This window comes from Aptenodytes patagonicus, chromosome 7, assembly GCF_965638725.1.
Source record: "Aptenodytes patagonicus chromosome 7, bAptPat1.pri.cur, whole genome shotgun sequence".
NCBI classification, from domain to species: Eukaryota; Metazoa; Chordata; class Aves; order Sphenisciformes; family Spheniscidae; genus Aptenodytes; species Aptenodytes patagonicus.
The window spans coordinates 5,901,928-5,928,878 of record NC_134955.1 but is presented as its reverse complement, the minus strand read 5'-3'; the positions used below and the strand labels follow the sequence as shown (position 1 = coordinate 5,928,878).

Below are 26,951 nucleotides of genomic sequence, written 5' to 3'. Positions count from 1 at the left end.
GGGGGCACAAGGAGTTGGGAGGGGACACGGCTGGGACAGCTGGCCCCAACTGACCAAAGGGATATTCCACACTGTATGGCGTCATGCTCAGCATATAAAGGTGGGGAAGAAGAAGGAAGGGGGGATGTTTGGAGTGGTGGCATTTTGTCTTCCCAAGTAATGGTTACGCGTGATGGAGCCCTGCTTTCCTGGAGATGGCTGAACACCTGCCTGCCGATGGGAAGCAGTGAATGAATTCCTTGTTTTGCTTTGCTTGCATGTGTGGCTTTTGCTTTACCTATTAAACTGTCTTTATCTCAACCCATGAGTTTTCTCACTTTTACTCTTCCAATTCTCTCCCCCATCCCACTGGGGGGGAGCAAGTGAGCAGCTGTGTGGGGCTTAGTTGCCAGCTGGGGTTAAACCACGACACCAATAATAACAGTTTTTATAAGTACTCTTACATAATTTAGCCATCTTGAGTTTTAGCACAGTTACTTATTCACAGCCAGCAGGAGCTCCCATGGGGTTTGCTCTATGGCCCAGCGAGGACTTCGAGAAGAGGCTTCGTTGCAGCTTCTACCAGTTCAACTTTTTAGGACTTTCAGCCTCCTCAACACTCACATTCAGCCGAGTTGCACAGCAATAGAGTAAGCTAAAATCACTACGTGGCACTCTTCCTTACAGTCATCTTCCATGACTAGTTCAACATTTCAGCATCTCATCACCTGCCCCTTTTAACAAGGAACTATTTCACAGTCTCAGCAGACCCTCCCTCACTTGGGGTAACAAGAGAGGAGCTGCAGGTCTTCCCTGTGGTACTCTACAATTCAGTTCAGCCTTCTAGAAATCTACACGAGATAAATTAATACCATGGATTTTGGTATAGAAACTTCAAGTATCATCCACTGTAGCTAGCAGGTCAAACAATGGGGTTTTTTTCTCCCCAAATACTTTCTACATGAAGCCTGTTCTGCCCCCATCACTACAACAAGGGCCATACCTCTTTGAACAAGATTTTGCTGCTCAGCTTTAGCTTTGTAAATTGAGCTTTAGGCTCCTAATAAACTCCCCAACTCCTACATTGCTATAGGATCTAGTACGCTAAGAAAATGTCATTTATCAGATCAGCAACACTTACCTTCTGAAGAAGATGCTCCCAACCCCTTCCTCCAGAGCTAACTCGCTTACTGCATTTTTTTTGTTTGCTTTATTGATGCTCCTGCTTTAATTTCCTCCTCTGCTATCCACACCCACAGCAGGTGCATCAAATGCAGTAAGTCCCACCTGCAAGCTTTTTACACAGATTAGGTGGTAGTGGCAATACTTTCAAAAGTCCTTTATAGGTTCCCAGGAACTGGCTAAGTTGAAGTTTTAAGTCAGGAAGTGTTTTAATGTGATTTTTTTTTCTTTTAAGATGCTTGAGTACCCTGAATCAAAAAAGACTATTTCGATAGCTACAGTCCAAGCACATAAAAGCAGTTCATGTTTAATTTAATATCTTGGTTTGGCTTTACCAGGATTATTTGTTGAAGTTTAATACTAAAATAAACCTAAGAATGCTTTTTTTATAATTATCTGCTCTTGATTTATTAACATGTAAACACCTTCAAATGTTTTAAAGAAAAAACATAATAGTAATGCAAACTTAATCTTGGATGATGAAAATACAACTATGTTTAAAAAAGGAACCATTATTTCAAAATAAACATCTGACACTTTCAGAAGTGATTTTTTTTCTCTGTTCCTTTAAAAACAGATCTCTTGGTGCATATATTAAGATCATGATTTTTTTCAGCTGTGCTGCGTTTTTTTCGAATAATGTTGCTTATGGTCTGTTCTCTGCTCCCATAAGGGCTACGTACGTTGCTTCTATGAGAATTGGGTCTTCCTATGGCTTTTCAAAGGATTTACTGCTTGAGTTTAATCTCCCTAGAAAATGTCTCAAAACAAGAATAAAAGGCTGCAATTTTTCTTTCTAAAAACATGTTTGGAATTATGTACTGCTACTTAGTCTGGTGCACCAAGCAATTGTGAACTGTTTGTATTTAGCAGGTACGTTTGGACGGTGAGGTAGAATGGTTCCACAGAAGTGAGGTACAACGTGCTGATTGTAATAAGGCATGGAACATGAAAGAAGAAGGTCTCGATCCTGTCTAGCCAGTAGATATTTTGCTGTTAATTTTAAAGACCACAGGAGCAGATCATAAGGCTATGTTTTAAAATTAAACATCAAAAAAATACAGAAAAATACCAGTTGGTACTTAAAAAAAAGATTTCAAGAACGCTTTCGATTTTTTTCTTTCCCTGCAAAGGAAAATTGATTTTCAATAACATCTGGGTATTTCTGTGCTATCTGCAGTAAGAGAATGCTTGCCCCATCCACTGCGTAGCTCATTATTAGGTTAGCAAGCAGTATTGTATATTGTGGGCGTCCAGTCAGTAGCAGCAAAGTGCGGGAACACAGATTACAAATAATAAATACGACTTTCAAAATGTAGGAGTATTTTAAAAAATTTTATTTCATTTGTAATGAAACAACTGAGTTCTGCTCAAATTTATACAGTCAGTGAAATAATCTTATAAAATGATTTTTCTAGGACGTTACAAGGCACATAAATTACCAAATATAAACATAGAAAAGTAGCCAAAATAATGAACTAAGCCCCCATATGCCTTTAGCTATTTTAGAGGTGCGTGAATGATTTACAAGAATGTGAATCACTCCACTGACAGGGTAATGAATATTTCACATTTGGCATGACCAACAAAATTAAAAATAAGGGGAAGGAAAAGCTCAGATTCGAGAAGAGCGTAGTGTTTTGTGACTCAGGAGGGACTAGCATCTTCTGAAGCTCCTCCTTGGGTCAAAGGCCTGTGCGTCCTTTACCGCTTCCCTTCGTGGGTTGCAGTACATCACCCCGCTAGTACAACCGGCCATCTCTATTGTCTGACAGAGGAAGGGGCAACCTCTCAACTTCCCCGGGCTTCTATATTGGGCAACTTTGTAAAAAACAGGAAGGATCTACGTACAGATCCAGCACTGAGCATTGTCTTTAGCTTTAAAGAGTAGAAAGGGCGGGGGGGGGAGTTCTTGGGCTGTTGTTTTTCTTTAAAGTAATCGCTTTGGGAAGTCGTTTGGCATGCAATAAGTCTTTATATTCTACTGGTTAAGAAAATCTTGCAACCCATAAAAATAGTCAATTTTTATTTCATTTCAAGAGGCATTACCAAATAATTTCCACAAATACTCATTTTCCACCTGCATATATATTTTTCAACTAGCCTAACAGTCAAAGGATTCAATGTAATAAGATTTTCATACAAATATATTGTATTGTTTATTTTCTTCCATTAACAGGATCCACTCCTTTATGTAACTCTAAGTATACATTCACATATTAAAGAGTAATAATTTGGCTAAAAATATATGTCTATTTCTTATCTGATTGTAGTAATTAGCCTATCAAGGGTAATTTGCTATAAAAGATACAGTACTAGAAATAAATAGTTCTACATTTCAAAGATCTTCAAAATGGGTTGCCATTTCCAGTCTGTCTTAAATTTTCCACAGTCCTTGTAAAGCGTAAACTAAATTTACTACACTTGAGAAAAAAATTTGGACCTACGTACATAGAGTCCCAATCACATGAGAAGCTTATTTCACTTAATCTCCTTCTTGGTTTTGTAATGGGCAGAAACAACCAGATAATTGTCTGGATTCATGTCCCTGAGGGTTGGAGACTTGCTCTGGATTGGAGAAGTTTTCCCATCCACTCGGGAGATCTGCAACATTCGGCACGGGTCATGCTTCAGTAAGTAACCTGCAAAAGTCTCCCATCCTCCTCCAACACGAACCATCACATGTTTGTTGTGCAGCATCTGAAATTACATATGCAGGAAAAAGAACCCCAAAAACTCTTGAGAGGGAATCATTCACTGGGAAATCACATTTTTTTCTACTGGAAAAAGCGGTGCTTACTTCAATTAAAAGTCACAGACGTATGTTGGTAGTCTGCTTTATAATAAAAGGAAAGGAAAAGAAATAGTAGAATGGTTTTTCTTTGAATTTAATAAGTAAATTTAAAAACCTGTAAGAAAATGAGATAGTATTTAAAACTAAAAATTTTCATATTTTATGTAAACAATGCTACATGTTTTTCTAGTCCTGTAGCACCGAGTGATCCTGTTCTTCATGCGTTTAGTATAAACACGTTTGGCAACATGAATGTTTTTCAGATTAACTTTTTGAAAATACGTTAGTAAAGACACCATTTTATATGTCTTGAAACTGGCTTTTCTTTATAGCATAGGGATCTATAAAAAAAAGGACTAGTGAACGGCAAACAACCAAAACAATCTCTACCTCCTAAAATATCAAAAAAGTTATTTAAGAAAAGGAAGTACCATTTAGTTTAACAATTTAGAATCGCTGACACACATTCTAACTAAAATAGCCTAATGTTGTAATGAAATCAGTCTAGTGAGGGTTATCAGAAATAATGTATCTGGAACTGTTTGGAGATACCGAAATTTATGCTGAGTTGTGAAAGAAAATACTAGAAAAGTCCCCAGGCTCTTACTAGTGGGAAAGCTCAGTACTGCTTATGCTGCTGTCTTTATTCCAGAAACACTGGGGCTTAACCTACAAAGGAATTTCAGGTTGAGAGGGGCAGCTAACTGCCAAATTAGGTACCTATCTCTAACGTATATCCTCCAGATCCACACTCGGTTTTTGCCTAAACTCAAATAAAATTTTTCACCAAGTACCAATGTAACTTCTCCCATGTCTGCACCTGCGAGTTCAGCCGGCAGTTTCACCGATTTCTCTTCTCCGGTTCTCCATGCAGAACAGACAAATCAATAGCAGGGAGGTATCATAAAGCAGCACATTCTATAGAAGCCACATCATAAATCACGCATTGAAAAATGCTTTGATTAGTACATCTCATCAAATGCTAAACATCATTTAGCCGTAACACCAGAAATTAAAAATTGGCCCTGTAAAAGGCACGCTAGAAGATGTTTAACGTAGTCTGGGTAATGACATTTGGATTTATGGCTGTGATGTGTATATGGGCTCTTCTGCATGTCCAAAACTCCCTCGAGGGCTGACAGTATTTGCAGTTGAGACTTACGTGGCACATAAGCCTCTTGTAACACAGCACAATTCCGATTAGTACACATAGCATAGACAACAAAACAAGAAAAATTCTCAATCAAACAAAATCACAGATAATAAAAGGCAAAAATGTAACTCTTAAAAAAAACCCCAACCAACAAACACCCCACCTCAGCCTAAAAATACGTTGTTCGACTTCTGTTACATGAGGAGCCGGATTCACCTGGAATGAAGAAAGCATGGAAAGCTGTACAGCTTTCTAAAGTTTGAAAATCAGGGTAAGCTTCTAAGGAATCAAACTCTTCATTTGAATAAGCAGCTGCAGATGAAATCTTGTTTGAAAGTTTTCATTTAAAACATTTTAATGCAGAGGAAATAATTGTTCTTGCTTCTGCATTGTGGTTTTTATGTGAAACACAGTGGGAAATCAATTCAGCTTTACAGATACTGAAAAATAAAGTTACTTCTGATCCATCCTAACGAGAGCACACTCAAGTACTCTTAGTTTAATTAACATCTCTCAGCTACTGAGACTGTCTGTGCTGTTGCTCTGGGTTGTAGGAGAGTTTGCCTCTGCAATAGCTATGCGCAAGTGAGGTTTTTCTCTAGATTTATATGGATATGAAAGCAGAATCAGACACACTTCTTCGCCAATCACACTTTTTCTCTTCCCTCTCCAGCTTTGTATTTTAGTTTCGAGACTTCATTTTGAACTGACAATGGTATGATCAGCCTTCAGCGGTATGAGATTTGAATCAAGTCTTTCATCTGGACAATATATCACGAAAGAAGCAAATGGTTTTTACATCGTTTGGAAACTGCAGTTCAAATGGTGACACAGCCTCAAGACAAAGGAGTCTACAGAATTTTATTTAGCAACTTTCTCCTCTTTGAATGTCTAAAAAGCATTTGAGAAATGCCCCCAAAACTTTTCACACAAAAGCATTTTAAGCCCAACTGCGGTCCGCTACAGCATGTGATGCTGCTGTGGGAAGGAGTTAACAGCTTCCACATACTGTCACGGGGGGTTCACGTTCCAAGAGCAGCTAGTATCTGGACTTTTGATTAAGAGTTAGGAACGGAAAGTTAGCAAAAAGTGTATTTGGTTCAATTTCCCTTAGGGACTACTGTGCAGACAAACAAAACCTACTGCTGGTATGTTATTTCCTGATGCTCAGGTTAAACGTACAACTTCTGTCTTTCCCCTCTATTTTCCTTCTCTTTGTACTATTATGCTGTTATAAAAGTCATTGAATGCTTGCTTTCTATAGAGACTGGGTTTTCCTACATCCAAAATATAGTCATTGTTCATGCTGTGCTGTGCCACAAAAGCACTATTTTACTCCTACGGCCATATTTTGATGCTAGTAACACCAGCACAAATCCAGAATAATTCTGCTAGCTTCAGAATTGCTCCAGGTTCACAGACGTAGAAAGGATTTCTCACCAAGGGGAAAAAAAAAAGAACAAAATAACTTGCTCTACTTTGTAACTGAAAAAGCAGTTTCCTCCCCAACATACTTCAGCTGAAGATGAAACTTTTGAGATTTTATGATCCGCCCAATTCAGCTTTTCCATTGCATGAGATCTCTGAGAAAGAAAAAGATGGATTCTACAATAATAAAGTTCATTAGTCAGTTACCAACGTAAATAAATTCATGACATACGTGTATTTTCACACTGCTATCCAGCCAACTGAAACTGGGAAAACCCTTTCTGTAAAATAAAATCCAACATATGTTTACAATTGCCACAAATCTTCATTATTTCTGTTGTGTCTGAAGCAGGGCTGTCACTAAAGCTGTTCCTTCTAGAATCTGTGTTTAAGTTAGAACAGTTGAATCTATGGTGAAGCAAACAGATGAGAAACCAGATGACCAGACAATAGCATCACGGAGGAGGAATTATAGACGGTTTTAGTAGGCATTAAGGCTGTATCAAGAGATAGCATGAAAAATAGTCAACAAAAGTTAAGCTGTCATTGCATAGAACTTTGGCATCAAAGTGAAACGTAGTCTAAATGGTTCTGGGTTTCACATAAATAAGTTTAGAGAACCTTATGGCTTATTGAAGACATATTAGAATCATAGAATCATAGAATCATTGAGGTTGGAAGAGACCTCTAAGATCATCGAGTCCAACCGTCAACCCAACACCACCAGGCCCACTAAACCATGTCCCTAAGCGCCTCATCTACACGTCTTTTAAATACCTCCAGGGATGGGGACTCCACCACTTCCCTGGGCAGCCTGTTCCAATGTTTCACCACTCTTTCAGTAAAGAAATTTTTCCTTACATCCAATCTAAACCTCCCCTGCCGCAACTTGAGGCCATTTCCTCTCGTCCTATCGCTTGTTACTTCGGAGAAAAGACCAACACCCACCTCGCTACAACTTCCTTTCAGGTAGTTGTAGAGAGCGATGAGGTCTCCCCTCAGCCTCCTTTTCTCCAGGCTAAACAACCCCAGTTCCCTCAGCCGCTCCTCATAAGACTTGTGCTCCAGACCCCTCACCAGCCTCGTTGCCCTTCTCTGGACACGCTCCAGCACCTCAACGTCCTTCTTGTAGTGAGGGGCCCAAAACTGAACACAGTATTCGAGGTGTGGCCTCACCAGTGCCGAGTACAGGGGCACGATCACTTCCCTACTCCTACTGGCCACACTATTTCTGATACAGGCCAGGATGCCATTGGCCTTCTTGGCCGCCTGGGCACACTGCCGGCTCATGTTCAGCCGGCTGTCGACCAGCACCCCCAGGTCCTTTTCCGCCAGGCAGCTTTCCAGCCACTCTTCCCCAAGCCTGTAGCGCTGCATGGGGTTGTTGTGGCCGAAGTGCAGGACCCGGCACTTGGCCTTGTTGAACCTCATACAGTTGGCCTGGGCCCATCCATCCAGCCTGTCCAGGTCCCTCTGCAGAGCCTTCCTACCCTCGAGCAGATCAACACTCCCACCCAACTTGGTGTCGTCTGCAAACTTACTGAAATTAGGCTGTATGTAAAGATATTTAAGCTCATGTAAATGAGTATAGTTTTACTGACTTGAAAAAAAAACCAAACCTATTCTGTTTTATTGGAACCAAAAATCTGGCCCAATATTGTTATTCTTCAGATTCTATTATAACTTTCTGAAAGAATATTGGGGGGGGGGGGGGGGAGCAAGAGGAGGAATTACTGTGGATCTGATCCAAGTCCTGCAAAAGGCAACAGAAAGAATCCTACTGACTCAAAAGGAACTTGGGCTGGGCTCTGGAAGCCAAACGCAGCAACCTAAAGCAAATCATAGCCTGGAGTTAGTTGGTGTGATTTTAGGCCAACTTCAGAAATTATGTAGGCTACATGCTGAGAGCATATTGACTATAAAATCCAAAGGTGTTTGGCAAAATAACGCAGTGCATCACACCAGTGACTGCGCAAAGAGAATGTTGCACTCCAAAAGTGAAATGTTAATGAGATTGGGAAAGAGAAGAATTTAATACATTTCAATTAATTTTTACTGAATATGAGACACTTGGACTCATTGTCATTAGTAGATATAACCCTTGTTTCTCATATCTTAGCATTTAGGGGACCTTCTCCGAGAGGTGTTCAGCCCATGAAATGGGCTTCTAGATCAATATATTTTCACACTGACCCCAGAGACATCGCAAGTCAACACTAAGGAAATCCCAGTGTTGTTAAGACTTTTCCACATTACTGTGTCAGACCACTACCCACAGCAAGCCGGAACGTCTCACTGTTGTCACTGCAGGCTTCGAGGCCTGAGGTAAGTACACACACAGGGTACACTCAGACATGGAACCTCTACTTTATGATTTTGCTGCAACCCCAGCTGATGCTACTTAGGAATCATTTTGCTCCAGCTTGTCTGTACCATTTACATCGATGATCTACCCTCCTGTTTATGCAAAAAAAAAAAAAAGGCTTTCTCAAATCTCAGTATTATTCACTAACCATTCTTAGTAAAAAGAAGGTGAGAGCAGGGTGCAAAACTTGGACCAGGAACAGGACTCAGATCTGAGCTACCAGCCTTCCCCAGCAAGTCTCTGAGCCTGTGTCTAGAATATGGTATCGTCAAGTAATGACAAATTGTTCCCCAGTGCATAGCTCACGGACATTTTCATGGAGTAGGACATCTCTTCCATACAAGAGACCGTGGTCTCCCTCAGCATCTTCCTAGTTATGGCCTGAAGAACTGATGTTAGGAGACAACTGGCAGCCTGTGGCTGCGTGTGTGGCTGACAGAAGGTGAAGTCGTCTTGGAATTTGGTGTGCATATCTATATGCAAGAGGAAAAAGTATTATTTGGGGACTTGAGGCACTATTGCTTCAGAGAACAAGGCTTGTGTCATCAAGTGTCTAAATTTTATTCCTTCTCATGGCAAAAACTTTTAATAGTAAAGCTCTAAAGCCAGCAAAATTAGACCTCAAATTCCCCAGCAATTCCACTGCTTAGCAGTTACCTACATCCTCTTGAAGTTGGCCACTGAAAATTCTAACATCCATCATTTAATGTGGAGCCAGGTCCAGCCTGGTGGGGCCCTGAGAAAGACTGTGAAAGACTGGCCACGTGCAGAGAATCCTGTCTAGCTGTATGCCTTCACAGAAGCTCCAATGATACTAGTTCAACATCCTTGACAGCATGCAAAAGTTAACGTTGACAGGTACTGCTAATACTCCATTCAAACAGGTCATGACTAGGGGCTGGCCAAGAAGAGGACAGTGAGGAGAGCTGAATGGGCCCTGACCATTGGTCTGATAAAGGTCTGACAATTGGTCTCATAAAAAAAGGAATTGAGGGAAGCTACACAGATGTGCAGCACATGCTGAGAGTGGCTGGCCTCTGATGGGGCAAGCCAGTAGCAGACTAGAGTTAGGATTCCTGCTTGTTCCATGGAGGTTTTGAGGAGACCCGACGTCAGCAAGTGCAAGGGCCTTGGACAAAAGAAAAAGAGCTGGAGTGCTGCCCTGTGGATCATGGATTAGCAGTACTTAGTAGTGATGTTTAGCAACCTCATATTTCCATAATCGTTAATGTTATCATATTGACAGTTTACTCATTTCCAATACATGCCCGTGCAGTAAATGCAGTAGTAGGTGGTAGTAGGCATTTACACCAGGTCTTCTAAATACATTCAAATAGGGAAGTAAATTTTCAGAAATTTGTAGGTAACTGTTGCTATATGGAGTTTTTCTACTTCCCTGAGAATTCAGTGACTTGAAAACACCATCAAGAATGTGTAATATTCTCCTGATTAATTGCTGCAAGCCATGTAATTACAGACGTTAAAAATACCTTGTTAGCAGAGATTATACAACTTCATCTCTAGAGTTCATTGTAAAATTTATAGCAAAATCCTGGAGTACCATCAGATTTAAACACCAGTCAGGTTAGATTTAGATACATTCCTATTTTTAAAACTTTACAGCCACTGTAGCATACATTTTGTAAGAGGCATTACTGCTGCTACATACATAGAGTTCACCCTTATGGACACAAGGGATCATAGGAGCAATTCCCAAGAGGATATGAAAGAAAACCAGCTTTTCCAGCTGGAAAGCTAGAAAGCTTCCCTCCAACTATTCTTTTTTTTTGGTTTTCATTCTCCTTTTGTCATTGAATTTGTGTGTTGCCTTCTTAGAGAAAAGTTTGAGTCTGATAAAACATAAAGCTTATTTTAGACTTTTAAGAACTCACTTATGTGCCGAAGCGCACATCTAAGGAATTCAAATTAAACCTCAGCTCTGCAAATCTGAAAAAGTGCAAATTATGTAGTCAATTCCAGATAATAATTATTCACCCACACTCAAGTAATCTACTTACAGTATATTAATGTGTATTTTGGCAGGCAACAGTATATTAGTCCCTTCCAACCTGAATTATCCTATGATCCGATTGCATTAAGAAAAAAAAAAAATCTTTCCCCACCTGAAAAACAGGAAAAATGCACTCATTTTTCCTTGTCATCCCTGATTAAGTCACATTTTGCCTAGCCCCGCCTCTTGACATAGGATTATACAAAACTGCTTTGGATTATGTCTACTAGTTTTAAAAGTTCCAAATGATGCAACTTGTATCACTGTAGTCATTACATACGCATTTGTTTAGGGACCTCCACTGAGCTTCTGTGTTGTCGTTCGAAAACCCCAATAAAGGAGCCTGCACTTCCCCTCTCTGCAGACACCGTGATAATGACATGGAAAATAGACAGCTCGCTGGATTAACGTCTCCCCCTCATTTTCAGGGATTTTTATGTAGTAAATCACATTAAATGAATCTCACTTAGCTGGAAAAAGCATTATAAAAAAGCTCAGCTTGAAAAAAAGACATCAAGAGTGCACACTAATTGCTTGTCACAATATTTCTATCTGTGCTAGAGTTGGGTTTTATAATCAACACGCTTTCTGAATTATAAAGAATTTTATTTTAATGTTATATCTTGGGCTGTTTCAAACACATTAGCAGGTATCCACTCAGTTTATTGAAACGATCTCTTACACTATGTTGTATAAACAAAGAATGGGATGGAATGATACTTTATAAATGATTTATAAGCTTCATTGGTTCAAGACTATATTCCTGAAACAAATCAAATGCAAACATTCCCGATTTTATAGTAAATATTAATGGTGGAAAATAAACCAGAATGGAGGCATTCATCAGAATCCCTAAATCTCCATTTTTGGGCAGAATAACCTTCATTGCTTTGTGTCAAGTGATATTCCTCACTGAACAAGGAGCTCAGTTTTCATGTAGAACCTAATAAAGTTCCCAACCGCTTCAGCAACACCACTACACTTTATTCTCCACGTCTATCGACTGACATACAGGGTGGGGGGAACGGAAAGTAGTATTGACCTAAATAGGTGATACAAAAAATTCTATCAGTGTAGTTCCAGCTGCAATGATTTTCAGTGGCTGTTGATAACACTGAAGCCTGACAGATTTTCCAGGTGAGGCAGCCATAGAGGCTCGCACCAACAGAGCTTTCAAAGCATATCAAGACCAGGCCTTACACTAAATACAGATCAGAAGCCTCCTATAATTCATTAAGTCATTTCTTCAGTTTGTTTCAGATCAAAAGAACAAGAAGACTTTGTGTGTGCAAATACAAGAGGCATCTAAATAATCATTTGCACATGTAAATACCCAAAAGGCAATTTAAACATGAGAAGTATGAAACAGAAAATGGCAGGTGTAAGTACCTGCTTTTCTCCTTTTCAGAATTTGGCTACTACTTCACTCAGTCAAACAAAATTCATCAGAGAGGACTACAGACTTACCTCTGCAGACAGGACTTTCATTTAGGGGGTCAGCCACAGCAAAGACAGTGATTTTACGCTTACGCTTATCTGTTCTGAAGTTAAAAATCTAGTAAGTAAGGCTTTCTGAGCTGCGTACTAATTTCCACGCATTCTCCTAGGCAAGAACTGTTACTATATTAGAGTGCTAAAGATAAAAGAAGGAATGTTAGTCATGCAATATATTACACATAGTGACGTCTTTAAGGCAAACACTTTCTTTCACTATATATATGGCAGGATTCCTGATCTGTGCCTGGTGCCCAAAGGCATCATCACACAACAAATAAGGATTTTAGGGTACAATGACATATTTTGGTACCATTTACCATATTCAACTCCAAATGCTTCAGCTACACACATCAGACTCACGTTAATAGTGAGACTTAGTTTTTAAAAAAAGCCACCTATCTTCAAATAAGTTAAGACATAATGAGAGACTCATAGGTTTAGCGGGCAATCAACAGACACCTCTAGCGGTCACTATTCTATGAAGGGAAAAATGTTTGATTTTGAATTATGTTATGATTGTGTTTTCATTAGATTGTCTTTCCTACCCAGACATTTGTCAGTTTTCTATTACACAGCTGAGCCTCAAAAATGATGTAGAAATTCTTCGGCATTTGTAAAGTGATAGCAGCTTATAGATTAATATACAACCTAATATTATGTACTATAATTTATTATTATAATATAGTATTATTATAGTATAGTATTAAATTAAATAGGCATTACCTATTGTTTCACACTTAAATCTATTAACAGACTTTGCAATAAAGTAGAAATGTTTAAATACATAAATAAAGCGAAGATCCAATCTCCAAATTTTGGAAGCCTACTCAATAACAGATACCCTTTTGTCTCCCAGTCCTTCTCCAAAATTAGTAGGACATTGTATCTGTTTCCACTTGTCACTGAAAAAAAAAAAAAAAAGCCAAAACAAAATGAGTTCCAATAAGAAAAAAAGTTTAACATAAATGAGATTGATGCTCCTCTCTGATTAAGGGAATTTTATTTTTATTTTTTTTAAGAAAGGATCAAACTGGGAATTAATAAATTGAAAACTTGGCACAGAGTGCAGTGAATTTGGGTAGAGAGTATATAGAGATTTTCTTACTTCTACTTTGCTTATTCAAAACTGACCTGGGTTTTGTAAAATGGCTGGTGGTCACAAAACTGAGAGCTGTTGCCCAATTGTAAATCATGTCTTCTTTTTCATGATGTTAACAAAAAGATCAGAGACTTGGCTAGCCTGAACTCTTATTCCTCAAAATGATGCTGCCAGTTTAGGCCTTTGCCAGTCTGACTGAGGAAGTTTTGGAAGCCAGAGCTGTCTCTGATTTTTGTTCTTCAATACTGTGTAGTAAACGTGGCCATTACAGGTATTAAGTTATTTGACTGTGTTATTTATGTATCCTCCCTTGCTTACAGGGCTTTCTGTGATAATAGAAGTTGGCTTCTTCAGACTGTTCCGCATCAACATGAAAATGCCAGTGGCAAACAGAGAGGTTCTTAAAACATGAAGCATTATTACTTTGCCACAAAACCAGAAGGCTCACTGACTATACTTACAGCATAATGCTTGCAAGCTTCAAAATACTTAAACATTGATATTAAAATAATCCACGTAAGGTACGTAAGTTAATCTGCTAGGAGACCAGGAGTTAACTAACAAATGCACCAAAAGGTCTCAGAGGAAACATAATGAAATCTAATAAAACCGAATGAGACCAGTTACACAACATTTTCATTAAGTGACTAATCCAGTTCCTACTGAAGTCAATGGGAATTTATCCAACTCTTCAGGATGTATTTTGGGTCATATTTTTCTGAAATCTGAACCTGACCCTTTCGCTAAAATAAGGTTTGGGGTTTTTTTTCTTTTCTGAAAAAGCCCCAAGGATAAGGGCTTTAAAACCATACCCACCATGTCCTTTGTTAATTAAATACACTCCTTACAAAGCAGCCCTCTCATTCTCCTTTTCATCTCACAGGTATTTCTATGAAAAGATGCATAACAACATCAACTTTTTTACTTCGCTAAATCACGCTGCAGAGACATCTCTTCTTTTAGAATATGAAATGAATTGCTTTCACCCAACTCATCCTTACTTAATTGATCAGTCAGTCATTTTGCTTGCCTGTTGATTTCTTCTTTTTCTAGACTGACATTTACGGTCCATTCATCAACTGTCCATTCGGCAATTGCTTCCACTGGCAAAAATACTCCTTTCTGTGAAAAACTTAAGCAAAAGGAGGGAAAATAAAGCTGACCTGAAATGAGAACACCCTTGCCTCTTGGGACTCAGTTTCTTTTCAAACCTTCTTTATTCCATTTGCAAGTTCCTGCTAGGGGATCTTTGAATCTCATTTGAGATTTCCACCTCACAACTTTTTAATTTATTTTTCCAATACTTACCCAAGTTGTTAAACTACCTTATCAGTCAAAACTCTTTCTTTATAGTGCTTATGAAACACTGTTATAAGATGTCACATTTTCAGCACAAGGCTGATGATGCAACTGGGAACTGAAGACATCTGTATCCTGCTGAAGACAGACAGACACAAAAATAAGTGTCTAGTGATTCGACTGAAATCAGACCGCTGTAGCTCAAAAACAAAGGCTTCATATATTAACATACTTTGTCGGTATGACCTATATTACCTGGTCACCTGCTGAAGAAAGTTAAAATGCTCTAACACTGCTTAAGTGACATATAATTCATGCATGATTGTAGATTCCCCCTAACAGGAAGGCAAGCGGAACTTCTATAACCCTTTAAAAATCCAGGGATAGCACGAAGAAGTATCTCAAGTCTCTGGCTTTTCACCCTTACATAGAGCTAAATCCGGCTCCTCTGTTATTGTTTATGCAGGAGGCAAATTCTTCTTCCCAAGCATCGCAGCAATATGAAATGAAAACAAAAATTCATTTAGATTTAGTCACAGCTCAGCAAACTAGCATGTAATCGGGTTAGAAACCCAATACCAAGGGGAAAGAGCTTATAAATCGTTCCTAGAGCTTTCCCCTAGTTGAGGTACATATGTGGAAAAGTTGAGATGGCTTCTTAGTTACATCCTGGTTTATAACAAACAGCTGCTCAAAGCGGGCAGTTTATAAAGGTCTGAAAGAAGCCAGGAAACATATATTTGAGCATGAAGACATGGGGTGTCTAAGAAAACAGAATGAACAGGGTGCTAGATGACTAAAGCCTCACACAATCCAAGGGAAATAACGGAGGATAACTAGGACCATGACCTCCACTTAAAGCAGTCAGAGAACAGGCAAATGACATGTTTACTCTTGTACCAGGCATGATGTGCCAGAAGATTTTTCCATTTGATATTTCAGCAGAAGATCATACTAGAACAGCACACAGCCTCCCAAAAGGGGCAACAGCAATCGCTGAAAACAATGCTCCTGTAAATCTAATCTAACAGCATACGAGGGTAACAATGAAGATCAGCAATTGTGGATTTATCAGAAGTACAGTATCAGCAGGGTGGTGACAGAATAGGAGTGTAGAAAACAGGGTGTCCCAGGATGTGGGGATGAGTGAGATGATAACAAACCGGTGACCCAGAAACACCCACTGAAACATTAGAGACAGCAGTAATTAAGAGCCAGGGGAAAGAAAGTTTCTTTTCAGCAGGCAACTAACAGTAAGCAAGAATCAAACAGCACACTGAAACCCTCAACTGATGTGAGACATGGAACAGTAAAGGATGGAGAGGGAGATCTCACGGCAACTAACAGTAATTACTGAAACTACTGAAAGACAAATGTAATGACTCAAAGGACAAACTGGAAGTGTGACTGACAACACTGTCCCATAAATTATGGGATCTAGTATAGAGATGATTTTTAGCTGACACCCTGTCATCTGAAGAGATGGTAGAGATTGAAACTATGGAGCAATGATCAAGAGAATTGCACATGATACCTGACACCAGCACCTGAGATACATACAAAGACACGAATGGAAAGCGGTGTCAGGGGAACTGAGAATTTTATAGGAATGGGGTAGGAAAGAAGAAAGGTCCACTGGCACCGTGGAGTGAATGGGAAGATCTCATTAAGCCTGAGGCATTGGGGAACAAAAAGTTGATTAGTGTAGAGGTCCCAGCTTGAGAAGTAGCATTTCTGCAGCCATTCTACCATTAAAGATACTTAGAACCCATGAAATAACATCTCGCCTTCTGCAAAAGAAATAATCAAGCGAGGAAACTGGAATTTTTCCCCTTTCACATTGCAAAAATGCAACCTCCTCCCTCTATTTGTTCTTGACAAAAGATGAAGTGAATAAGCTTGGTATAATGGCATAAAACACTAATGCACGTGGATGGAAACTAACGAAGAAAATCGCCTGTTCCACTGGTTCAGCTCTGGACTGAATACACACACAGGGAGCCAGCCTCGTTTGCAAAGCTCTAGATTGTAACAGACCAGGAGTTCAGCCACTTTTCATATACCTGAAGAAGCCAGAAATTGGCTTAGAGGGTGAAACCACAGCCACGTAAATCCTGCATGGCACAGACACCTTAAGGTCAACAGCCTGTTGACCTCTGGAGGTTAAGGAAAAGGCAAAGTTGCATAAAAGATTTTTACAAAGGGAAGGCACTGCGGAAGGTCAAATTAAAGTATTGTCTGTAGCACAAACGTTGCACTTAAAGACTTTAGTTTCATTATTTCTGTTTTCAGAATGTAGCAGACTCATTGAAATAATTACTCAAAGTATTCCTGCCTAACTAACTGAAATCGAGATACATCTTTGAGTATGTACTGATATAAATAACATGAGAGTTTGGACATTTGGGATTCTCACTCTTGATTAAACGTTCCCTCAAACCTTACTTTTAGTTTCTGTCTGACACAATTTTATAGAATTTGGGAATAGTACACATTTGGTGTCTAATTAACACTAGACCTTGGTTGCTGTTTGAAAAAAGCATCCTGTGTAGGCGAGCATTTTGTGTGCGAGAAATGACTCAGATGCAGACAGAAGTAAACACGCTTGTTTATTCATTAGGAGACAAGTGAGTTTCTGGCAAGTGGAGGCTTTTATTTCTTGGACAAGGAGGAATAATGGCAAGGAAAATTAATTAGATGTGGAAGTCATGTTCAGAATGGCATTTGCAGGTAAAGGGACTGTGCATTTCCAAGTAATCTGGGTGAGACCCTGCACCTGGTTGACTATGAGGGCAACGAGGGTGACACTTTCTTGTTGCTTCCCCTCCAGACGTTTATGCACGTGCCTGCCACAAAGCAGACCTATTCCTTATCAACTGAAATGTGGGATATTTAACAGAAATCTAGTTGCTTCTCGCTACAGCACTGACTCATAAGAAACATTTTATGCAACGCTCAGCAGAAGAGATGATAATGGCAAACAGATTAAATACAGAAAAAGAAATCAGGCAGAGTTTATGAGGTTAAGTGAAAGAGAAAGTGTAAAGTGGCAAATGCTGTCTCTGGACGGAGACGTGGAAAACCAGATGTACTAAGATCAAATAATGGGGGGAAGGAAGACTGTCTTTCAGAAAAAACATTTCAAAAACATAAGCGTGAGGCTGCCAAAATAAATCTATGAGTGACTGCTTAAAAAGAAGAAAAAGGCTTTACTCTTACCTTTGAATAAAAAAAAAAAAAAAAAAAATCTTAATTGTAGATAGTTAATGTTTCTATTACCATTTTGAGCCCTGGAAAGTCTCTCTGAAAAACAAATAGCTAAGGGGACAATTCTGTCTCACTTTCTAAAAATTAAGTAAGCTTTTACGCCTCAAGGAATACCACTGAAATCATATATTGTAGCAGTGAGATACTACTCAGAATGAGTTAGAGAGGTAAAATCTAATGAGAAAAAAAAATATGAGTTCTGCTTATAAACAGTGCACAAATTTAAAACAGAAACCTCTGTAAGTACAAAAGGAATTAATTTTACCCAGTCTATCAAGATTCTCTAAATTTACATTCCTTTAGGGATATTAAGTAATTTACAGAGTGTATTCATGCACAGGGTGATCATCCATTTAGAATTTTGCCACTGAATTCAGCGAATCTAGGATTTCACCATGCAAATGTGCGTGGGTTGCCTGTGAACACGCTCGTGTTATAGCATTGCAGAAGTACATGAAAATGTTCTTTTGAACCCAAAGTGCCATCTGTTTTCTAGCTATTTTCTCAAGACTCATTCTGCCTCTCCTAATTTCCTGAATAACAGCCTCAAATCAGACAAATAAAAGAAAAATTTCCCGCAACCAAATTAAAAAAAAACCTACCTTCACCTACAGAATTCTTCTCACTGCCTGCCTATGGAAGTGATGTGCATGTGGTAAGTGACACAGACATGTTATAAGTCTAGCACAGATTGATTTGACTTATCACATGCATCCAACTGCAGCAACCTGTATGTTTCCCTCACTCTGCCTGGATTTTTACTTTTTTTAACATTCCAAATTGCTTCAAACAGCTACTTTCAAGCGTATGCAAAATTAATGCAGAAGCTGGAGTTAAAATGTTTAATTTGCTTCCTTCTTTGTGCATCCATATCCTCAGGGTTACCAGTACAGCAGACGCAGCAATAAGTTTCCTGCAGTTGTGATCTTTGTAATATTTGTCACTAAAGTGACTGTAGGCCATTTTCTCCAAACCGTTATTTTTCTCAGTGGACAAGACAGGCTCTGACCTAAAAGTAAGTAAACCTAAAAGGATGCTTTCAGAAGCAGTATTGCGGCAGGAGCTTACCCTAAGTACAGAAAAGGAACCAAGTCGAATGCGGTTTCTCACAAGCGTAGAGGAAAAAGAAGGGAAATTTCAATATTAGAAGTCATTCATTCCAATTAAAGCATATGACAATCAGGCGTGTTGTGGAGATTGAAAAGTCCTTGAGCAGAAAAACATTTGAGTAAAGTAGCTGAACATATTTGCTGAAATAAAGCTTTCAGTATCTGTAATTATATTTTTCCTATCACACAGAGATACTCATACAAAGCGTTCATGAGCACAAATTTCTCAGAGCCAGAAGGTGAAATCTCTTACCTTACCTCAAACAATGGGAGTTCAGGCTGCATTTCACAGAGACTTTGATTCACTAGCGGCTGTTTTAAACCACTAGCATCTAAAGGCAGTTCACACTGCTGCCCATAATTCTGGTCCCCTCATTCCTTTCCCACTTGCATGCCTGGATTTTCTTCCAGTTGAACCCATGTTGTGTTGAAAAATAATATGCCCATCTTTTGCCTCCTATTGAAATCAAGATGCTGCCAGCTCCCTTAGTGGTAAAAAATCATGACCCATAAATTTTAAAATTATGTTTAAGGTATTTTGATTTACCCAACACTCAAAATTAATTTCAGTTGAGATAGGTATGGCAATGTCTTCAAGTTGTCTGTTAGTATTTCAGTTTAACGTGTTAAGACCAAAGTCATAATACTTTGGAAGAAAAAACCCAAACCACAAACCCCAACAATTGGTGCTTTTAAACATTTTTCCTAGCTGACTTTCTGAGCTTCTACAGACCTCAGGTCCAAGCAGGTCAGTGAGACAGGATGGATCAAGAACTGGACGTGTGATCGGCCATTATTCCAGTTTGTGTGACTGACCTTCTCCATGGCCTTGAGAAATTAGTTCCATGAACACACTCTTTTTTCTTTCACTACCCTTTCACTTACTTGGTCTAATCTGATCATCTGAAAACCTAAACAGAATCAGCTTTTAGTATGAGTTTTTACAATATCTAACATGAGAGACCTGATCTTGGTTAGGTCCTGCAGACTTCACTGCAGAATAAAACCAGAACATATAATGTTAATAAAGTTATAAAACAGAACTACCCCATTTTCCTATACTGCAAACCAAATATTTGCAAAAATATCACCACTACTCTGTCCTAATCTTTAAACAAAGAGACATATAACAGAATAATTTATTCAGAATTCCCAAATTTCAGGATTTTTTACAGTTGGATCTGGTTCTAACCATTTTATTTTCATCCCTTTTTTAGTGAAACAGCTACTTTTCATAGCTGTGCATCCCATGCTACAAATTAACATTACTTAAAATAGAAAATGTTGCCTGGAGTAGCAAAAGGCCATGCGCAAAATGAAGTCACTTTTAGGATAGTGTAATGTCTTGCTAAGTCACAAGATTAAAAACCTAGTCAGCAACAGGAAGGTATGATAGCATCAGCTATCACTTCCACAAAGAAAAAATGATGACAAAGTATGGGATCATGCTTATCTGTTCATTAATGAGTCTCTCAAGAGCATCACTCTTACGCATTTCTGAGAAATAAATAAAAAATGGCATGCCTAGAGTCATCACAATACTATTCAATTGCTTAGCACGGCCTATGCAAAAAGAAAAACAACCCACAAAAACAAACCCACCAAACACATCAGGATTGCAATTATAAAGAAAATCACAAGGAGGCAGACAAACACCACAATCAATTAAATGCATGAGAAAAAGGAACAAAAAAAGGATGTTCAGGGCAAGTGAAGATCTCACAAAGGATAGTTAGAACTTTTTCACTTGCTTGTGTAATGAAAACTAACGGAAACTAAAAGTCTCCAGACACCTTAATAGGTTACAAGGAACTGAATGCCATGTATTTTATGTTTGCAGATTTATCTTTGTGAAGAACTAAAAAAATATTTGATGCCGTAGAGGTCTCCTGCACTGATCAGCATAACCAGTACCTTGACTTTAGATAACTGTCTGCAGTCTGGGAGCTCATTGGGTATTAGTACCTGCCTCATTTGGTTTGACGCTATCAAGTAAGCGAAAGGAAAGACAATAGTCTGAGGTGTTTTATAGACTGGAGAAAGGAGGCCTGCACAATGGCAACATGCCATATATCTTAGCTGTGAGACAGAGACCACAAAGACTGTATGCTCCTAGGATGGAACAAAAGATATCATTTCTGTTTGATCATTGGAAACAGAGGAAAATCTTGTCTCTGGTTTTCAAGCAGACACCTGAAAGGGGAGGCATGTCCCTATTTTCAGCTTCCATTCAGGCTTACCTTTAGGTTTGAAGGGATTTTTGAAAAAGATTATTTCTCTCTTCCGGTATCCACACATTTGATTTCCACAAGCTGAATTATGTCACAAGTAACAGTCACCACAGAAGAACTGTTACACTGAACTTGGAGTTGATGGCAACAGCTCCTGCTGTGTGTCTGGGCTTATACAGCCGCCATGAAAAGCTTGCTGCTGTGCCAAGGGAAGTTCTCACAACCGTAATGTCCACTGCTGCATCTAGCAGCATCTCTGTATCACCTTCAATCTGTGCTATATTGAGATGACATTGCCTTTGGAATTTACATAGGAAGTTATTTCATTACGTCTTTTTCCAGGAAAGCAACAATAACACTCAAACAAAAACCCTACAAAGCACTCTGCAGTGAGGGGCCCTGGACATTCTCAGAATAATCTGCACACTTTCAAGTGCACAAGTTGCCCAGAATTTTTTTGATGAAAAGTTCAATAATGCCTCTATTACTCAGACTTTTTACCTCTTCGTGGCATTACTTTCAGGACTGGCAGAGTGCTGGGGTGTCTGATCCAACCCATGGGAGTAAATAATATACAATGACTATAATACCGTTTCACTTCCTCAAATTTATGAGAGAGATGTAGGTTTAATTATAAGCTCCAAGACATACTTTTCGCATGACCTTCAGCAAATAAATATACTGTAATTCTATACTTCAAGTCTCTAGGCTGGGCATAACAGGACTTATTTTTTCCATTTCTTCTGTGTACTGGCTTGCCGGCTATTCAAATATAGGATCTTTGAATATATGTGGATAAAACATCACCATTAGAAAGTACAGTTTCCAATAACTGATTTAAACCAGTCAGAAGGTAGCTATGGTTGAAAATAAAAGCAGTTTTTAAGACTAACATATGCATGATCATGGTTCCTCACTGAATGCTTGCAGATGAAATTGGTCTGTGCTTATAATTATCAAGCCGCCTACACGTGCCCAAAGATGCACCGACTATGCTGCACAATTTCAGTGCGCACTAAGCCCCATCTCACTGTGACTGCAGCTTATTTAAAAAATAAATAAATAAATAAAATCAACAAGCAAACACAAAAGAACAACACCAACACGATGCACTGCAATGATGATAGTTATCAAGTTTAATTAAAGCGAGAAATTTAAAACTGGGGAAGCCCCAGCCATGTGACTACGCCAGCCTGGGGCGATCATGTGCCAAACCCCAGAAATTATTCAAGAGGAGCTGTAATATGCTTACAATCCATTTATTCCTGTGCCAAAGAACTAATGTTCTTTTAAAAAGCTTTTAAAAGCAATAGAATATACCAGACAGACATAAAGCCATTTGTCCTCGGTTGCTTAGTGATCCTAGAATAGAGATGTAAAGAAACTCATCGGGCCTTTATTCTGACTAATTCAAAAGGTTACATGTTATTGTCTAGTCTTATCATTAAATATATTTAACAATATGGTCTGGTAGAATGAAACTTTTCCTTTATACTATTCTCTATGAAAAACGACTCATTAAAATGTGGCTACGTTGAGGATATTGCTTACAAAATCTCTTCTAATAGCAACAGGAATTAGAAACACCACTGAGGTACGTTTATCATGTTTGAGGGTGGATTACATTTCAATAATTTAGTCCATCCATTTTTCCTCCATCTTTCATCTACAGGATGGTTTTTTCCTTCACTATCCACAACCCACAAGCTTTAGTGAAATCTGCTCTCTGCATTATAGACGAGAGAAAATTAAAACCTGCCAAAGAATCGAAGCACAAAGGAACAAGTACAGAAACGGAGAAGGGCGCAAGCCTTCTCTCTACAAGTGCCTCACAGCAATCCAGTACTCCAAAGTGGCAAGGAGAAGAAAATGGGGAACTGTTCTCGCGCCAGTCCCCTAGCTGTCTGGTATTCTGAGGCCAGAATATTCCTCAAATAGGTGCAATATAATTTTAGTACCAGTCCAGTAGGGACTATTGCTTAACATTTACCTTAAGGTGAAAGACCGCATGTGAACACTTGCTGTAGAGTAGTTGACATGCTGCTAACTCACACCCTAAAAGTAACTTGGTTAATGTGCCCAAAAATCTCTGTAGCGTGACCTAGCTCTATAGAGATGTAAATTAATTCCCAATATACTGAAACAGATCTTCTAGCCTGACTCTCTTCCAAAAAGTTCTGGACCATGGAGTGAAGGCTTGGCCTCCGATTGCTTCCCCCCATGGTGTAGTGCAGCAGGAGCTGTAATCCCATCTCCTCCCACTCACGTTCTCTCTGGTAGGAATGTTTCCACCACTCCAGGCTCCACCTCTTTCCCTTGATGAGTTGCAGGAGAGCACCATATTGCATTAAACACCTTACACCCTCACTACTTATCATAAGCAGCAAGGAACTCTGGGCTCCAAACCAATGCCACTCCTGCCTCATCTGGGGTACATCATGTACATAAAGAAGGGTACATGGACAAATAATAGACAGAATAGTTAAGAAGAGAAAGAGGCTCCCCCCCCTCCCCCCCCCCCAAATTTACACAGTTCCACCTCTACAGCTCCATTCAACTAGGTGTCCTTTTCCTCTTTTGAAAAATGCCCTCCTAGATTCATAAACCCTGTAGGCAGAGCATGGTAAGGTAAAACACATGAGCTGACCAACATTTAAGATTAAAGATCATGATATGCATATGTCTGTATTTCCTCTTACTTGTCATGTATCTGGTGAACAGAAAGTAGTCAACAATCTATATTTAACAATACTTAATTATACTGAATATCAGTGTGTTATACACGCATGCTAACAACTACTTTTGATTAGTTTCAGTCCAGGTTTACATGGGCTTTTTACTTGTACAGCAGTTGTCTTTGAAAAATGCATCATTTGTATATTTTATTTCACTCTTTCACACTATCTCTCCATCTTAGTCCTGAGTGCCAGCAAGTCTCTGCACTATAATTATCCTATGGCCTCACTCCAATGTCACTTCACAAAAAAAATTGACCCTTATCTCTTTTAGCAACATGATGTTCTCACTGTTGTCAAATTCCAGCTCAATTTCGTTTCAGATTACAATATGCCTTCACTTATGTGGTACAGTCTAAATACAAAAAAACTTTAGTTTCATGTAAATTGGAATTAAATAACACAATAAGGGAATAAACATTATCTAAGAAACCTATGATCCCAAGCAGTAAGTACACTGCGAACTCCAGCCTGCAGTATAACTGCTTACATTGACCTATCACTGAAGTGGCACAGCTATAGCTTTTATGGGAAAATTATCTCAAAGAAGAATCTTTTAGTTACTAGCACCTATAACAGAGATAAAGGGCTTACGATAAAAATGTCTGTGAGCTGGCAATATTCAGATAATATTCCTGCAACCATCACTGACTGATTTTATTCACAAGAACTGTCAGGATTCTCTAAGATCCTTCAGAAAACCTGTGCAAAGCACAAGTAGTCCAAGATAGTGGTTGGCTGCCTATAGAGTGCTTCAGATTTCTTCTGGTTTGTGATTCTTTCTTATGCGGGAAACCTCAGTCCTTGTGCTTTTAGATAAGATCTAATAGACAAAGAACACAAAAGTTTCAAGATTTGTTTTCCACAGTCTTACAAGTGAACAGTTTAGGACAACACCAAAATTATGAAAACAGTCACAGATGTCCTAAAGTAAGATGCAGAGATTTGGAAACCGCCTCCTACCTTCATCCCCTGTTTTTTAAATCAACAGAGCTATATGCGTAACCAAGAAAACTACATTTGGAAAGTATCTAGAGACAGACTATTTTATCAGATCTTGCTTGAATTAAGACTAAAGATTATTCTTTTGAATGAACAGGCCTGAAATAAACTTACTTTACTCCCTGGGTTTCATTAAAATGTCTTCTAATTTACACTAGGGTAATGAGGGGAGAAAGAGGGTAGCATAATTTCAATAATGTTTATACTTAGGCTTAATTTCCTTTAAATAGTACAAAGCATCCTCTCAAAGTTTTCAAAATGATGTCAGTGTGAGTCTATGGGGTATGATGTTACAACGTTGGAATGAAATGATGTCACTGCAAATCTATGAAAGCAACATTGTAAGTAACGAACCAAAGCTATACTAATGTGTTAAAAAATTGTGAAAACAACCTGAATGGAATAAACAATTTCAAATAAAATTAAGATATTACAGACCAAAAATTATTTATCTGAGACTGCAATCATCAGTCTTGACTGTAGATCCAACTGTTTGGCTATGGAGCCAAATCCAGTCAAGTGCAATCTGTAGTACATTATCTAAATTCAAACCCACCATAGTTCAAGTGACTGCAGCTTGCATGGAAGCCTTTGGGCCAAATTTGGTCGGAGTATAAATAATACTGGAAATTACATACCAGGTACAACAACCGGAGAAGAATGCAAATGGTTGGAGAATTTAAACTAGCACGTCAAGTGGACAAAATTTACTCCTGATACAATGTGAAAGCAGGAAATCCACATCTGGTCACCCTCCCAGCTTCTAAAAACGGTCATCCAAATGCAAATCAGAGGTGATTTAATTGCATTGACAAGGGTAGCACTAGTTAACATATGACAGCATGGCTGCACGATATTTCACTATTGCCAACGTTTCTTGCTCCATCTTTTTCCTTTCTTTCTGGAATCAGATTAGCACTCAAAGTCATCTTGAATCAAATTTCCAATGCATTTGAACCTAAAATGGGTTTACTCTGAAATTATAGTGCCATAGAGAAATGAAGGATCTGCATTTCAGCTTACAAAATGTATGAATTCTACATATTGAAGTTGACTATTTCATTTCAAACACATAACTACTTTGTCACAGTCATTACACCCATTTTTGGACCACCTTACCAGCACCCGTTTATAGTCTTACACTATTACTCCACCAATACTGAACATAACTGAACGTACAAATTACAGTGATTTCAGTTCTCACGAACATGAACAAATGTTTCTAATGTTCTAAACTGTACACATACGAATCATCTGAGGTTTGGTGTCTTGTTTTTTTCAATCGGGCATTTATTTTAAAACAGTTTAGCCCAAAGTGAAATTCAGCTGAAACCACAGTCTCATCTAGTTTGATGTGTAATGTTGATTTTTTAATTGTTTTGACAGAAGACAATACGTTTTACCTGGACGTGAAACTGCCAAGATTTACCAGTTCGGTAAATTTGGGTGATAAAAGAGAAAATACCGATGTTTTTGTTCTCCTCAGCCCTACCTTGACAGCACATCTGATATTAACTTTGTGCCTAATCCTCACTTTTCCATGGGACGGATCCAGGAAAAAATCATGGTAATACTATCACTTTTGTTCTGCAGAATTCAAAGTTTATCTTTGGAATGCGTTCTAGGGCAGTTTACTGTACTGTATTTTCATGACACTCGTGAGTGGCTGACCAGGTGCCAAGCCCTGAAATCCGTTTAAGTGCTGCGAGCGCTACCAAAAAAAGCCACTTCCTTGGTGTGGAAGTTAAGATAAAGAAACGATGGGGTCAAGGGAGAAGAAATCAGACTTAAACAGCACAC

General features: G+C 38.8%; 1 protein-coding gene across 5 annotated transcripts in view; it reads right to left on the bottom strand.

Moving 5' to 3' along the window:
• Window positions 1–2,475: 2,475 nt before the first annotated feature.
• The window catches only part of GAS2 (growth arrest specific 2), a 97,050-nt gene continuing 72,574 nt past the window's right edge, over window positions 2,476–26,951 (bottom strand). For all 5 annotated transcript variants that reach the window (XM_076343840.1, XM_076343838.1, XM_076343839.1 and 2 more), the window contains exon 8: window positions 2,476–3,861. In XM_076343840.1, coding sequence (XP_076199955.1) covers window positions 3,643–3,861 — 219 coding nt within the window. In that variant the 3' untranslated portion in view covers window positions 2,476–3,642. The remainder of the gene's footprint in view (window positions 3,862–26,951) is intronic.